The following is a 13,045-nucleotide window of genomic DNA, read 5'->3' on the forward strand; positions in this document are numbered from 1 at the left end:
AAGGAGATTGGCCCCAAAGACTGGTGCCCCTTTCGGTGTTCTTTTTGTATTAAATTTTGAGCAAAGTACAACTCCCGAGAGTCCTCTACTCTCAGACTCTGCGTCGAGATGCTCTGCAGAGTAAGGCCTCGAGGTTCCTTTTATTCTTACAAAGGGATGCCAAAAGCAAAGCCCAAAAACTTCCAACTCAAAAGCAATAAGCCCAAAAGTTGCCATCACTTTTCTGGGAAATCCGTATAGCTGTGCCACGTCAACGCTGTCAGCGCAAATCACGAAAATTCGTATGCTCTGCCACGTCAGCAGCCAGCGCGTTTTGCGGCGTCTTTACAGCTGGGCAATCTGCTCGTTTTTAATCTCGTGTCCCTTGGCCCCGCCTCAGCTAATACCCATAAGTTGGAACAACTTACAAGGTGAAAAAGCCTTTACAATTAATGTCCTAGGTCACGCCACGTCATCAATTTGTGACAAACCTAGAAGGTTCTTAACCTCCTTAAGCTTTAGTATAAATAGAGGTTTAGGGTCACAAGCCCCTCACTCTTCTCAACACCAATTGTGAGGCTCCTACGAGGTAAGCCCTCTTCCAGTTCTTGTCTTGTATTTGAGTGTTGTTCTTGTAATCAAGTCTTATCTCGTAAGTCAAGCTCTCACGGGGACGGCATCACGTGCCAACAGAAAAGAACAGATTGAACAACTTTAAGCACTTCACATAACAACTGAACTGAAAGAGATGCACGACACACGAGACGGGAGTGGTGGAGTTCCACCCCAAGAAAGCACTGGCCCAAACCTTGGCGCCCCTTTCGGTATTTCTTTATATTGCTTCAACTCAGTACAGTTCAAGAAGAGACGCTTGCTGAGAGATGTCGAGAAATTTCAAGTTTTAATCTGCTAGGGTTTCTGTGGCAAGCATTTCATGATACCCCCCTCTGTCAGAAGCTACACTCTGAAAGGAGATGTCAAAAGGCATATAACTTCGCGCGCTAAAAAGACCAAGGCTTTTGTTCTACCTTTTGGAGGAGAAAGCCTAAGTAAGAATTCTTAGCGAAGGTACTTGACACGCAAAATCACAACTGTAGAGTATGGAAGACAGCATCAGCGGAGTCACACCGGTTTTACTTTTTGTATCGACATATTTCAATTGGGGGCCGACAGCATTGACAATGGCAATTTTAGGCCACGGATTTCTCTCATGAAAGAGCATGCCCCCACTATCTTCTTCTGTCTTCCTTCACTCTCTTATTCAGTTCTTATTTGAAGTTGTGCAATACTCATTATTCACTTGTTGCAGATTGTTGTGGCAAGTAATGTTGATATATCTGATCATTAGTTGTGGTTAAAGCAGCCACACAGGTAGTAACGTTACTTTTGATGAAAATCCTCACCATACACTGGACAACTATGTCAAGTGGACACCTGCCTTTTCAATAAAGCTAGCATGTGTTCTTGCTGGACTTTTGTAGTGGTGGCAGGTAACAGGAGACGTCCTTGCTTTATGCACTAGTTTTTACACTCGGGATGCTTTACTACACCCACTTACACAATAAGAACCATGCTTGCCAAACCTTTCAGCTTGTTAATCAACAAGAAATAGCCAAAATATCTAGTTATTGAGTTAAATGGTGGCTCCAAGGATGTAGGGCAGACTCAGCTATAATGAAGCCTAGCAACAAAACACAGTCATGAAAAGAGATCCGTAAAATGGCCTTAAATGAAAGGATGTGCTAGTAGCAAAGCGAAGCATGCAGACATGCCCCCAACACTTCATACATAAGTTCATCAAAACGTTGCGAAAGCACTTCCTTTACAATAGAAACCAGAAAAATTGTTTGACCTTTAAACCTATCTGAAAACCAGTTCTCTAAGCACAAATGACAGAATAAAATTTCTGAATGGATTCAGAATAGGAATCCTGATTACCTTTAATCCTCGTTCACCAACAACAGTACTGTATCCTCCAGGCATCCTCATAACTGCATCATGCAGTTGCTGAAAGATAATATCACGTCATCCATGAACAATTTTTTTAATAAAAATCAGCTAACAAAAAATCATGAATTGCATAGCTGATCTAAACTTCTAAACAGGACAAGCACTCCAGATGCAGAATATTACAAAATTGTGAATTAGGCAAATTCCAATCAAACTCTAAATACAAAACTTCGCATGATTGTGAATTGTCCAATTTCTCAAAACATCCACCAGTCGAGGATTTCCCCTCACCCCCCCTTCTCTTTCCTCCATCCCTATATATGGAATACAAAAGTGTGAATTATGCCAATTCTTCAATAAATCCATGACTAAATCCCCTCCCCCCCAAAAAACAAAACACCTTTCTTTCCTCGATCCCTCTCTATGCATGTGTCAAGTGCACCTCTAAGCCTATTTGCATGTGGACAAGCTCCTCCTCCTAGGGTTTAGGACAGCCTAGGGAGTGTTATGGCACCCTTATGAGCATGTACCTAGGACCTACATGTCTAGGCACTTCAGATTAGTTGCATACCATCTGATTGCACATGAGCACAGCCAGTGTCTGCTAGGTGTAGGCACTCGGAAGTGTTCCCACAATCTAGTATTAGTATCAGCCTAGGTAGTTAACTGCATGTGAAGCACGTCTTAAAATGAGTTTTTATAACTTATTATTGAGTGGCATTAAGCCCCAGCATTTCCAAGTCGTGGGGTTATTTTGGCCCTTGCACTACTCGACCCAGAGATTAGTATCTATAAATGTGACCCAAGGGAGTCACCGCATCAGCAAGTTAGATCAGTATCCACACGGGCAGCATGTAACAAACTTGGACACCCCAAGTCTAGAATCTGTCACGACACGAGAGAGAATCACTTAAAATACTTCACAAGTTTAAAATCACAGTTCAATTTGGTTGACATGGCTCGGCGTAGTTCCGTGCCCAGAGAGATTGGCCCCAAAGACTCGCGCCCCTTTCGGTATTTCTTTTATATTATATATACCTATAATCTTTGAGCAAAGTACAACTCCCGCAGGGTCCTTGTAACAGACTTGGACACTCCAAGTCAAGAATCAATCACGACAGCACCAAATAACCACTTCAAAACAATTCACAGATCACAATAGACTTGCACTGGCCCGACGGAATTCCATGCCTAGAGATAATGGCCCCAAAGACTCGCACCCCTTTCGGTATTTCTTTATGTATTAATCAATGTCAAAGTACAAGAGAGCGGTTAGGGTGTCACTCTCAGACTCTGCGTCCAGATGCTCTGCTGAGTGAGAACCCTCTCCGCTTATTTAAAGTTTACAAGGGATGCCCAAAAGCAGAGCCCCAAAAGCTTCAGTTAAAAGCAAAGTGCTTCTCTCACAAGCTCTCTCCCTTTTTGTGTGCTTTTAATAAAATAAAGCAGTGCAACTTTTCTCTCTCTCTCTCTCCCTTGCGTGGAGGAAAAAAGCAAGGTTGCGTAGAGCAAATAAATCAGCCCAATTTGCGTCGCTGGACTGTAAAATCAGCGCAAAAATCAGTTTTTTTTCCGTACGGTGACACGTCAGCATGCCAGCACATTTTTCGGAAATCTTTTCCTGTTGCCTAGGGTTAGGGTTAGGGTTTAGGACAGGTTTATTGGTTAGGGTTATGGTTAGGGTTTCTGGCAGATTTTAAGGTTTGCAGGTTTTAGGGTTAGGGTTTGCAAAATTAGGGTTTTCAGCAACAATCAGGGCTAGGGTTTCCCGCATGCTCTCGGGAAGACACGTCATCACTTTGTGACATACCCCCCTCTTGAAAGCATTGTAATCGCCCTCGGTTACGCCTGCAAAACATACAGAAGCCATAAACCGTCTTAGCAGACACTGACCGTTAGTACCTACGTACTAGGAACACACATCTAGCACATGTACCAATCGACAGTCACATCACACGACATCACATGACATTCAACATTCATTCGGATCTTAGACCATGATTTATCGGCAATGTAGCTAGCAATCGCATCTAGATCCAATCGGGACCTCATCGATGTCTGATTGACTAACCCCTATTGCAACCATGTCTATTCGATATCAATCATACCAAAATGCTGTAGTCATTTCGTCTATCAGTTCCTGCACTTAAAAGAAGTCAAGAACAAATCAGTATCATAATCAGGAATTCCATTTCATAAAGTCATACAGCAAAATACTGTCAGCTTTCAGTATCCCTGAAGCTCAAAGAGACATCAGTGACTCTAGTATCTAAATCAAGGCATCTATTGACAAAGGAGCGGAGTGACTCCCCTCTTGTGCATCCCACTGCACCAGATCTCCGGCCAAGCTGAATTCTGGGTTCCATTTGGAGTAGACTATGCTAAACCAAAAGCATCGAGGAATTTCACAATCTGAGGAGTATCTGCTAGGTCCTCCTCCTCCATCCACTTCGCATCCACTGCAAGATAGTTCTTGAACTTAACCAAGAACCGCCTTTGGACTTTACCTTTATTCTTCGTATCCTTATGTGCCAAAATGTGTTCAGGAACAAGGATCTCCTCGTTTTCTTCCACTTCGGGTTGCTCATCGGCTCCCCATCATCAGGCACATCACCTTTAAAAGGTTTCAAGAGACTCACATGAAATGCATTGTGAATCCTCCAAGTATCTGGCAGTTTCAGTCGGAAGGAGACATCATTTATCTTTTCAGTGATCTGGAAAGGTCCGTAGTATCGCATACTAAGCTTTGAAAAAAGCCTCCCTTTCCCTTTTTCTTTCTCAAGCATGCCTTCTCGAAATGTAAGAGCACCCAATCATCCTCCTTCAATTTCAAGTCGCGACGATGGCAATCCACTGCCTTTTTCTGTCGTTCTTCAGACTTCTGCAAAGTCTCGCGAGCCTTGGCAAAAGCCGTATCTAAGTCTCGCGTATATTCATCCGCTTCAAAAATCTTATCTTTCGTGCTTAGGAAGGGTGGAACCTTCGCAGCACCTTCAACAATCTCAAATGGCGCCTTTCCCATCGAAGAGTGTATCGTGTTATTTTAGGCAAATTCCACCAAAGGTAGGTACTTTTCCCTTTGAGTCTTCTGATCCGAGATAAAGTTGGCCTTGGCTCCTCCATCAAAGCAGATCAAGGCCTCTTGGTCTTTCACTTTGCCCCAAGCTCAGCAAAGTTCTGTACTCTCGTCCATGATGTTGGGATCGGTACCCACACAATCTGGAACCGATCCTTTTTTAATCTTGCCTTTTCGTCCATGTTCCTCAGCTACTCTCGAACTCTCAGGCATGTCGTCGTCCTTATCATTCTGTTCTTTCTGTGCCTTTTTAGGGCACTTCGTGGAGATATGTCCATGTTCCCCTCCTTGATGAAGCGAGCTCGCTCCTGAGAAGTAAGCTTGGGTCGTGCATCCTTCTCTTTTCTTTCTACTTTCATTCCGAGAAGTCTGTTCGGCTCGTTGTGTCATGGCTTCATCTGTGGGGTAGGTCAAACTGCCAGAGTGAATGGCAAAGCCTCGCTTCGCATGACTCATCACTCCTGAATAGAAGCTGACTTTTGTTCCAAGCAGTGATCTCAAATCTCTGTAGGTAGACCCAAGGTAAACCGCTCAATCTGTTCTCTGAACGAGATCTTCTTGAATGAAGAGGCGGGTAGAAAAGAGCTCCAGAATCTCTCACGATAAGCATTTATTGTATCTTTCTTGGTCATCCGAAGATGGTTCCAAGCAGCTCGTATATCACGTTCATACTCTTGCGTCAACCAAGAAGAAATAAAAAGCTTCTTAAATTTCAGCCATTTAACTGGCACGGTCTTGTTTAAAAGAAGCGTGGACCCCCAAGTTCGAGCATTCCCCTTAAAGTAAGAGGCGGCTCTCCAAATCTTGGAGTGCTCTGAGTAGCGTCCTCCCGCGAAAGCGATGTCAAACTGTTGTATAAAAGACAAAGCCTTCGAAGCATCTGAATATCCTGAAAAAGTATCAAATTTGATCGAGAGTCCTGTTCTCGTAAAAGTTTCCATCATCAAAGTCTGAACTCTCTGTAGACGAGTCCTCGGTAGGACTGTCAGCTGGGTGAGATTTAGGCTTCTTTGCCTTTTTCTTGCCCTTTCCGAAGCGTGGTTTGTTGCTTCGCTTTTTGCCTTTTCTGTCTTCTTCGCTCGAATCTGAAGAGCTAGAAGAACTGTCAAAAGAAGAAGAAGAAGAAGAAGATGAACTGGGTACTCCTTCAAAGTGAACACGCTTCTTCTGTTTCTTTGCTTTGTCAAATGTCGACTGACGACCCAAATAACCGGGGAAGTCCGTGCCTTTCTTCTGCTTTTTGCCGTGCTTTTTGGCTTTCTTTTGCGCGTCAAAAAGCTGAGCAATCCGTGCATCAACCGCCTACTCTAATTCCTTCTCTGAATATTTCTTGTGAGCAGAAGGTTTCTTGAGAGTGGGTTTCGGGGGTGGTGGTGTGGTTTTCTGCCACTGCTCGTGCACTTCCTGAAAAGAAGTCTCGCTCATATATTTTGCAAATTTTGGGTCCTTCGCAAAATTGAGCATCATCTTTGTTGCATCGCTGATTAGTTGACGACGCTCCATCTCTCATCGCTCCGCCTAAGTAGGCCGAGGCGGACCATACTCTCTGCCGGAATCTTCGTTGTGATCCCTGCACGCATCTCCAAATGCAGAGGGAGTCGACTGATCCTTGCGTGAAGCCATAGGTGCTGCGGAAAAAAATTTGGGGATCGGATTTCCTATAGCAGAGAAATCGGCCGTGCTCTGATACCACTGTAACAGACTTGGACACTCCAAGTCAAGAATGAATCACGACAGCACCAAATAACCACTTCAAAACAATTCAGAGATCACAATAGACTTGCACTGGCCCGGCGGAGTTCCGTGCCTAGAGATATTGGCCCCAAAGACTAGCGTCCCTTTCGGTATTTCTTTATGTATTAATCAATGTCAAAGTACAAGAGAGCGGTTAGGGTTTCACTCTCAGACTCTGCGTCCAGATGCTCTGCTAAGTGAGAACCCTCTCCGCTTATTTAAAGTTTACAAGGGATGCCCAAAATCAGAGCCCCAAAAGCTTCAGTTAAAAGCAAAGTGCTTCTCTCACAAGCTCTCTCTCTTTCTGTGTGCTTTTAATAAAATAAAGCAGTGCAACTTTTCTCTCTCTCTCTCTCTCTCTCTCTCTCTCTCTCTCTCTCTCTCTCTCTCTCTCTCTCTCTCTCTCTCTCCCCCCTTGCGTGGAGGAATAAAGCAAAGTTGCGTAGAGCATAAAAATCAGCCCAATTTGCGTTGCTGGACTGTAAAATCAGCGCAAAAATCAGCTTTTTTCCCGTACGGTGACACGTTAGCATGCCAACACATTTTCCGGAAATCTTTTCCTGCTGCCTAGGGTTAGGGTTAGGGTTTAGGACAGGTTTTAGGGTTAGGGTTAGGGTTTCTGGCAGATTTTAGAGTTTGCAGGTTTTAGGGTTAGGGTTTGCAGAATTAGGGTTTTCAGCAGCAGTCAAGGCTAGGGTTTCCCTCATGCTCTCGGGCAGACACGTCATCACTTTGTGACAGTCCTCCGCTCTCAGACTTTGTGTACAGATTCTCTGAAGAGTGAGGCCCTTTGGGCTCTTTTATTCTTACAAGGGATGCCAAAAGCAGAGCCCCAAAATCAGTTAAACTCAAAACCAAAAGTTCCAAAAGCTTCAAACTTAAAGCAAATAAGTTCCAAAAGCAACTAGTCCTCAAACATTGGCAAAAAGCAGCCAGCGCAAATTATGGGATTCCATACAGCTGCCACGTCAGCATGTCAACGCGCTTTCAATAGTGAGACCAAGTCGATGAAGAAGTTACCATGGACACCCCAGCACTGGCCGGGATACTGGATACACCTCGGTTATGCTACCCTCAACTTTGTACCTAGAAATAATGCCATCTTGAGCATACATTGCCTTTTAAAAACTTTGAACTATAGACAGCACTACGTCCAAAAATACCCATTCATGAGCTGTGAACAAATCACGTCCGAATATACTTATCTGGAATATACTTTCCAGATAATGAACTTTGAAACACACCCTGTCCATAATACGACCAACAACAATGGATTGTTGCACTCATCCATAGTGTTTTAAATAAGTTTGATTGGTTTCCTGCCAGATGCATGTGCCTTGAACTCCAACCTATGAGTTCAAACACCGATAACTTGACTCCAACACAAGGGTCCAAATTAATTATATGGTGCACTGTTAGCCCCAATCTGCCACTCAAAAGCCTCTCTATGGCTAGCTAGTGGCGACAACTGTCATTTGACTAGAAATCTGACATCGAGGCCACTGTGGCCGCCGCCATCTGTGTCATGCCGATCTTCTCTGTCAAATATTTATTATCGTAATCTCTGTCCAGCTTGCCTTTGTCTTTGTCTATCTGTGAGTTTTTGCTTTTGCCTTTGGCTTCAACCTCTCGAGCCAAAGCGTCAAGTCACAATTAGAACAACTGTGGTCGGACCTCGTGGTCAGGGTTGTCCACATTCGACGTACGGGACGTTCCGTACGTTCCGTACCGTACGACTCGTACGTTCCGTACATGAGTCGTCCGTTTTTTTTTTTTTTTTTTTTTTTTTTTTTTGCGGGGCGATTTTTTGTGTGGGAATGTTTTGCATCTCGACTGCATTTGAACAAGAGCCCAATGGCTGCATTGGCTCAAACCACCATGACCTATGTGCGACGAGGCTTGGGTAGCGGATCTACTATGGCCGTCACCACTTTGGAGATCATGATTCTTCTTTCTTCGGACATTGCCGTTTCCAATGTCCATGGACAGATCTTTCATGTTCTAACTTGTAAGACTTAAGTTACAAGTATTTAGTACTAAGCAGTGTTAGAAAAAAGCCGGGGTCTAGTGTATTTTAACCAGTTGAAATTATAAAATCCCGGTTAGATTTTGAGCTTGCCTCTAAGAAAACCGGCAAATTTACACAAGTTTTAGTGTAATTACCGGCAAAAGCTTCAAATTTTGACATGAAAACTCAAGTTTTCCCTTATTTTGATCAGTTAGGAAAAATGTTTGTTTCTAGCCCTGGTACTAAGGTCGATGTCATGACTCATATGATCTATCATGTGTAAGACGCATGATTTTTTTTTTGCATCGTACGTTACGTCACCGTACGTCTAATTTTTTTTAGTTCGATTAGTATCGCACGTCTTCGTACGTGTACCCGTCGTACGTGTCAACTATACTCGTGGTGGGTACCGAGGCAGCTAACTGAGTATTGGTACTGCCATCCTTGTCAAGCGTGCCTTTGCCGTTGTCCTCTAACGAACTCGTGCATTTGCTTTGGCTTCACGATCTCAAACCAAACAATTTGCCGGTTTCCTTAAGAACTTTGGTTGAGCATAGGCCGCTAACTCGATGATTGATCTCCTATCCATAGCCAATAGTGGTTTTTGGTCGCGGGAGCTCAAGCAAGGGGAGGCCATGTTGAAGTTGCAAGATCTGGATTCTTGTGCTCCTTCTCGCACTCCAAGGGCCACAGAATTCCTCCAAGCCGCATCAAATAAACTGCTCTCCATTGAGGTCGAAGCTAGATGGGAACCCCCGTTGAGGGGCTCATAAAAATTGCCCCAAGGCATATGACCTCTCCTCTCCATGCATTTAAAAATGCAAAAGGTGGCCATCAGTCGGCGGCAGCACCCTTAGCTTCCTGTCGCTCGACACCCCCTCACCCAAGCATCTCAAAAACGATACCGGAGCTCAGCCGTTATGGACGGCTCCCCCGTTGAGCTTCAGAATGCCAAGAACGCAATCCTCAAGGCCACCTCTCGCTTCTATCAGTGCAGCATTGCAAGATGCTAAGATCCAATGCAGACCCAAAGAAGACCTTCTCCAAAGCGTTTCAAAAGAACAAATATCGGCGTTGCCAACCTGTGGCCTCCCTTGCACTTTGCGCAAACCTATTATGTCCCTAGCGTTTCAATAAGCCGCGAGAAAAGCGTTGCCAATGCTGGACGGAATTGGAAGGTATTCGTTGTAGCTTGGCCGAACAATGGCGTCTCAAAATATTGTAGAAATCGTTGCCATTTCCGCCTCTGCCTTCAGAGCCACGTTTGTTGTGTCTAACGCCGCCTGGCCAAGCTCGCCAACGGCATTTCCAAACGCACGACGTAGTGCCATCTGCACCTTCCGCTGTGTCGCTCTCAGTTTTCGGTGCCCTCTTGTGCCCACTTAGCCTTGCGTTATTGCCGGCATCTCAAAACGATGTCCAAGAGCAAGCCAATCCTCTAGACTTCCTTGCTGCCACCACTCCTTTCCCACGCATGTCGTTCTCCTCCACCATCAACAAGCACAAAGCTGTGATACCATGTCAAAGTCGACGATGCGAAAGAGTACACAAGCAGGGAGAATACACGAGAGAGAGAGAGAGAGAGAGAGAGAGAGAGAGAGAACCAACCAACCTTGGCAATGAATGATGATAATACACTGGGGGCTGAGGGTTGCTTATATAGCAACCTCGGTAAATTGCCCTACCCCGACTTTGACGAATAAGTAAAATAAATACCTAAAAGCCACGTTGGGCAGTTCACTTGAGATGCCAAAACTTTAACACTTATGCTGGTGTCATAAATGAACAAACTAATGTGCCCCAAGTTTCTAATGATCATCTAGATGAGTCTCTCATGAAGTGTTATCATCATGTGAATGGTCAGCGCATTGTGGTCTTGTCTGCATGATCGGGAAATTGGAACGCGGAAAAGGGAACAACGACTCGTATGAAATACCATTCCTTGTTATGGATACTCACCTCTGAAACACGGAATGGAGATTCCGAACGAGAAGCTAGAATGGGAACGGGGAGGGAGACTTGAAAATGTCATTCGCTGTAACCATGCTTGTTTGATCCTGGCAGTATGCATGATGTGATTAGTGATTCTCTTGTGAAGAGCGCACGTTCAGAAGCTCCTCCAATGGATTCCATTACGAATTTTTTTATTGGTCTTGGCATGCAGTCGTCCATCACGCATGAATGTCCTAAAGTAACAGTCTCCATTCAAGCCGTAGGTTTTGTCTCAGTTTGTTGTGTCTCCTCTCTTTGAATGCGATATGATTTTGGGCATTAAGTGGTTTCGTGAGCTTAAGCCCCAAGTTGATTGTCAAGAAAACGAGCTCAGTCTCTCTATCGAAGGTGCCTCTCCCGTGGTCATTCACTGTGAGTAGAATATTCCTTCGTTGTCATTAATCTCACTTTCATGTTTTGAAAGGGATAACACACAGCGTCCAGTAGCATCTCTCAGTAGCATTTTTTGTATGGTAGAGATTTTAGTGTCAGTATTGATCAGCAAGCCCTCAAATGGCTCCAATCTCTGCTTCGTGCATTTAAGAGTGACCCTCAAGCTAGATGGTCCCAGACTTTTGAGAAAATTGATGGCTTGATTGATTATGTTCTTAGTAAAGCTAACCCAATTGCAGATACGTTCAGTCATGAAGTATGGATCTTGGCTCCAGAGTCGAGGTCCACAATGCCCATTTAAGAAGTATCTCTTGATAGCATGAAAAGTCAGTATGCATTTTTCGGGTCCCTCATCCGTGACGGTCTCTTGTATTTTCATCACCATGTTTGTGTGTCAATTCTCATAGCAAATCCATGTTTCACGATGCACATGATTCACCCACGGAAAGCTAACCCAATTGCAGATACGTTCAGTCACAAAGGACGGATCTTGGGTCTCGAGTCGAGGTCCACAATGCCCATTTAAGAAGTATCTCTTGATAGCATGAAAAGTCAATATGCATTTTTTCGGGTCCCACATCCGTGACGGTCTCTTGTATTTTCGTCATTGTCTTTGTGTGTCAGTTCTCATAGCAAATCCATGTTTCACGATGCACATGATTCACCCTCGGGTGAGCACAGAAGCATGGAGATCACTTTAGAAAAGGTAAAAAGTCTGCATTCAAGGAATGCACAATGTTGCATCATTGTTGATCATGTCAACAAGTTTTGCATGCTCATTCCTTCGCAGGATAAAATCACAGCACAAGCATTAGCACGATTGCCCACGTCGATAGTTTCAAGTAGAAAAGTCAAATTTAGATCACATCGTAGGTAAGAACGCTTTAAAAGGTTTGGCACTCCGTCACATTTTTCATCTACATTCCATCCACAGTATTTTAGTAAGCATAGTTCTCTTCCAGTCATTCGAGAAGTTAAAGATGTGTCTATGAAATTGTGGTTGAAGTTGCTTCAGGGAGATCCCCCAAAGGAGACTCTTGAAGAAGACGAACCAGAAATCATAAACAAAGTTGAAAACAAGAAGCCGAAGCAATTTATGTTGCATCGCTTTTGGTGCAGCCCAAAGAAGCAAGGACTACAGTCCTTTTTGAAGTTTAAATATCGTGAAACCCACACAATAAAGTGGGCAGATTCCCCGAAGTTGTTGGCCGACTATACAGAAGCCATGCAGCTCAGTACAGGTACCTCACCTTGAAAAGGGGGATGTCACGAGTGACGTGCACATCTAATCCTATGTGCATGTGGAAAAGCTAACTCCTACTTCTAGGCTTTAGGATAGCCTAGGAAGTGTTATGGCACCCTCATGAGCCTGTATGTAGGACTTACATGCCCAAGCACTCTAGATTAGTTGCATACCCTCTGATTGCACATGAGCACAACCAGTGTCTGCTAGGTGTAGACATTGGAAGTGTTCCCACAGTCTAGTATAGTACCGGCCTAGGTAGTTAGCTGCATGTGAAGCACCTCATATAATAAGTTTTAGTAACTTAATGTTAAGTCACATTAAGCCCAGCATTTCCAAGTAGTGGGCTTATTTTGGCCTTTGCACTGCTCGACCCAGCAATTAGTACCTATAAAGGCGACCCCTTGCACTTCAGCAAGTCAGTTCAGTATCCCCATGGCCAGTAAAACGCCCTAAGTACCCCTAAAAGCCAAGCATTTTTCCATCAGTATTGAGCGTTTTTGCTAGCAGAACCTCACCATATCCCTGGCGTTTTCAGCCATGTTACCAAAGATCAGTCCTAGCGACATCAAAATTCATCCCAAGCATCAAGTAAACCAGCGTTTTCAGATTTCAGCCCTTCATCTCCATCATCATCAACATCCTCGACATTCACCATAGAAGACAAGCC

At 44.2% G+C, this 13,045-nt stretch overlaps 1 protein-coding gene across 2 annotated transcripts in view; it reads right to left on the reverse strand.

Moving 5' to 3' along the window:
* Positions 1-13,045, reverse strand: part of LOC147465601 (ABC transporter B family member 23, mitochondrial-like) — a 112,159-nt gene that overhangs the window by 40,744 nt on the left and 58,370 nt on the right. For both annotated transcript variants that reach the window (XR_015189308.1, XM_086520811.1), the window contains exon 13: positions 1,918-1,986. Coding sequence is in view for 1 of the 2 variants with exons in the window: in XM_086520811.1 (XP_086376937.1) it covers positions 1,918-1,986 (69 nt within the window). In the remaining variant the exon portion in view is untranslated. The remainder of the gene's footprint in view (positions 1-1,917; positions 1,987-13,045) is intronic.

Source organism: Adiantum capillus-veneris, chromosome 1, assembly GCF_014529385.1.
Source record: "Adiantum capillus-veneris isolate H3 chromosome 1, ASM1452938v2, whole genome shotgun sequence".
Taxonomy (NCBI): domain Eukaryota; kingdom Viridiplantae; phylum Streptophyta; class Polypodiopsida; order Polypodiales; family Pteridaceae; genus Adiantum; species Adiantum capillus-veneris.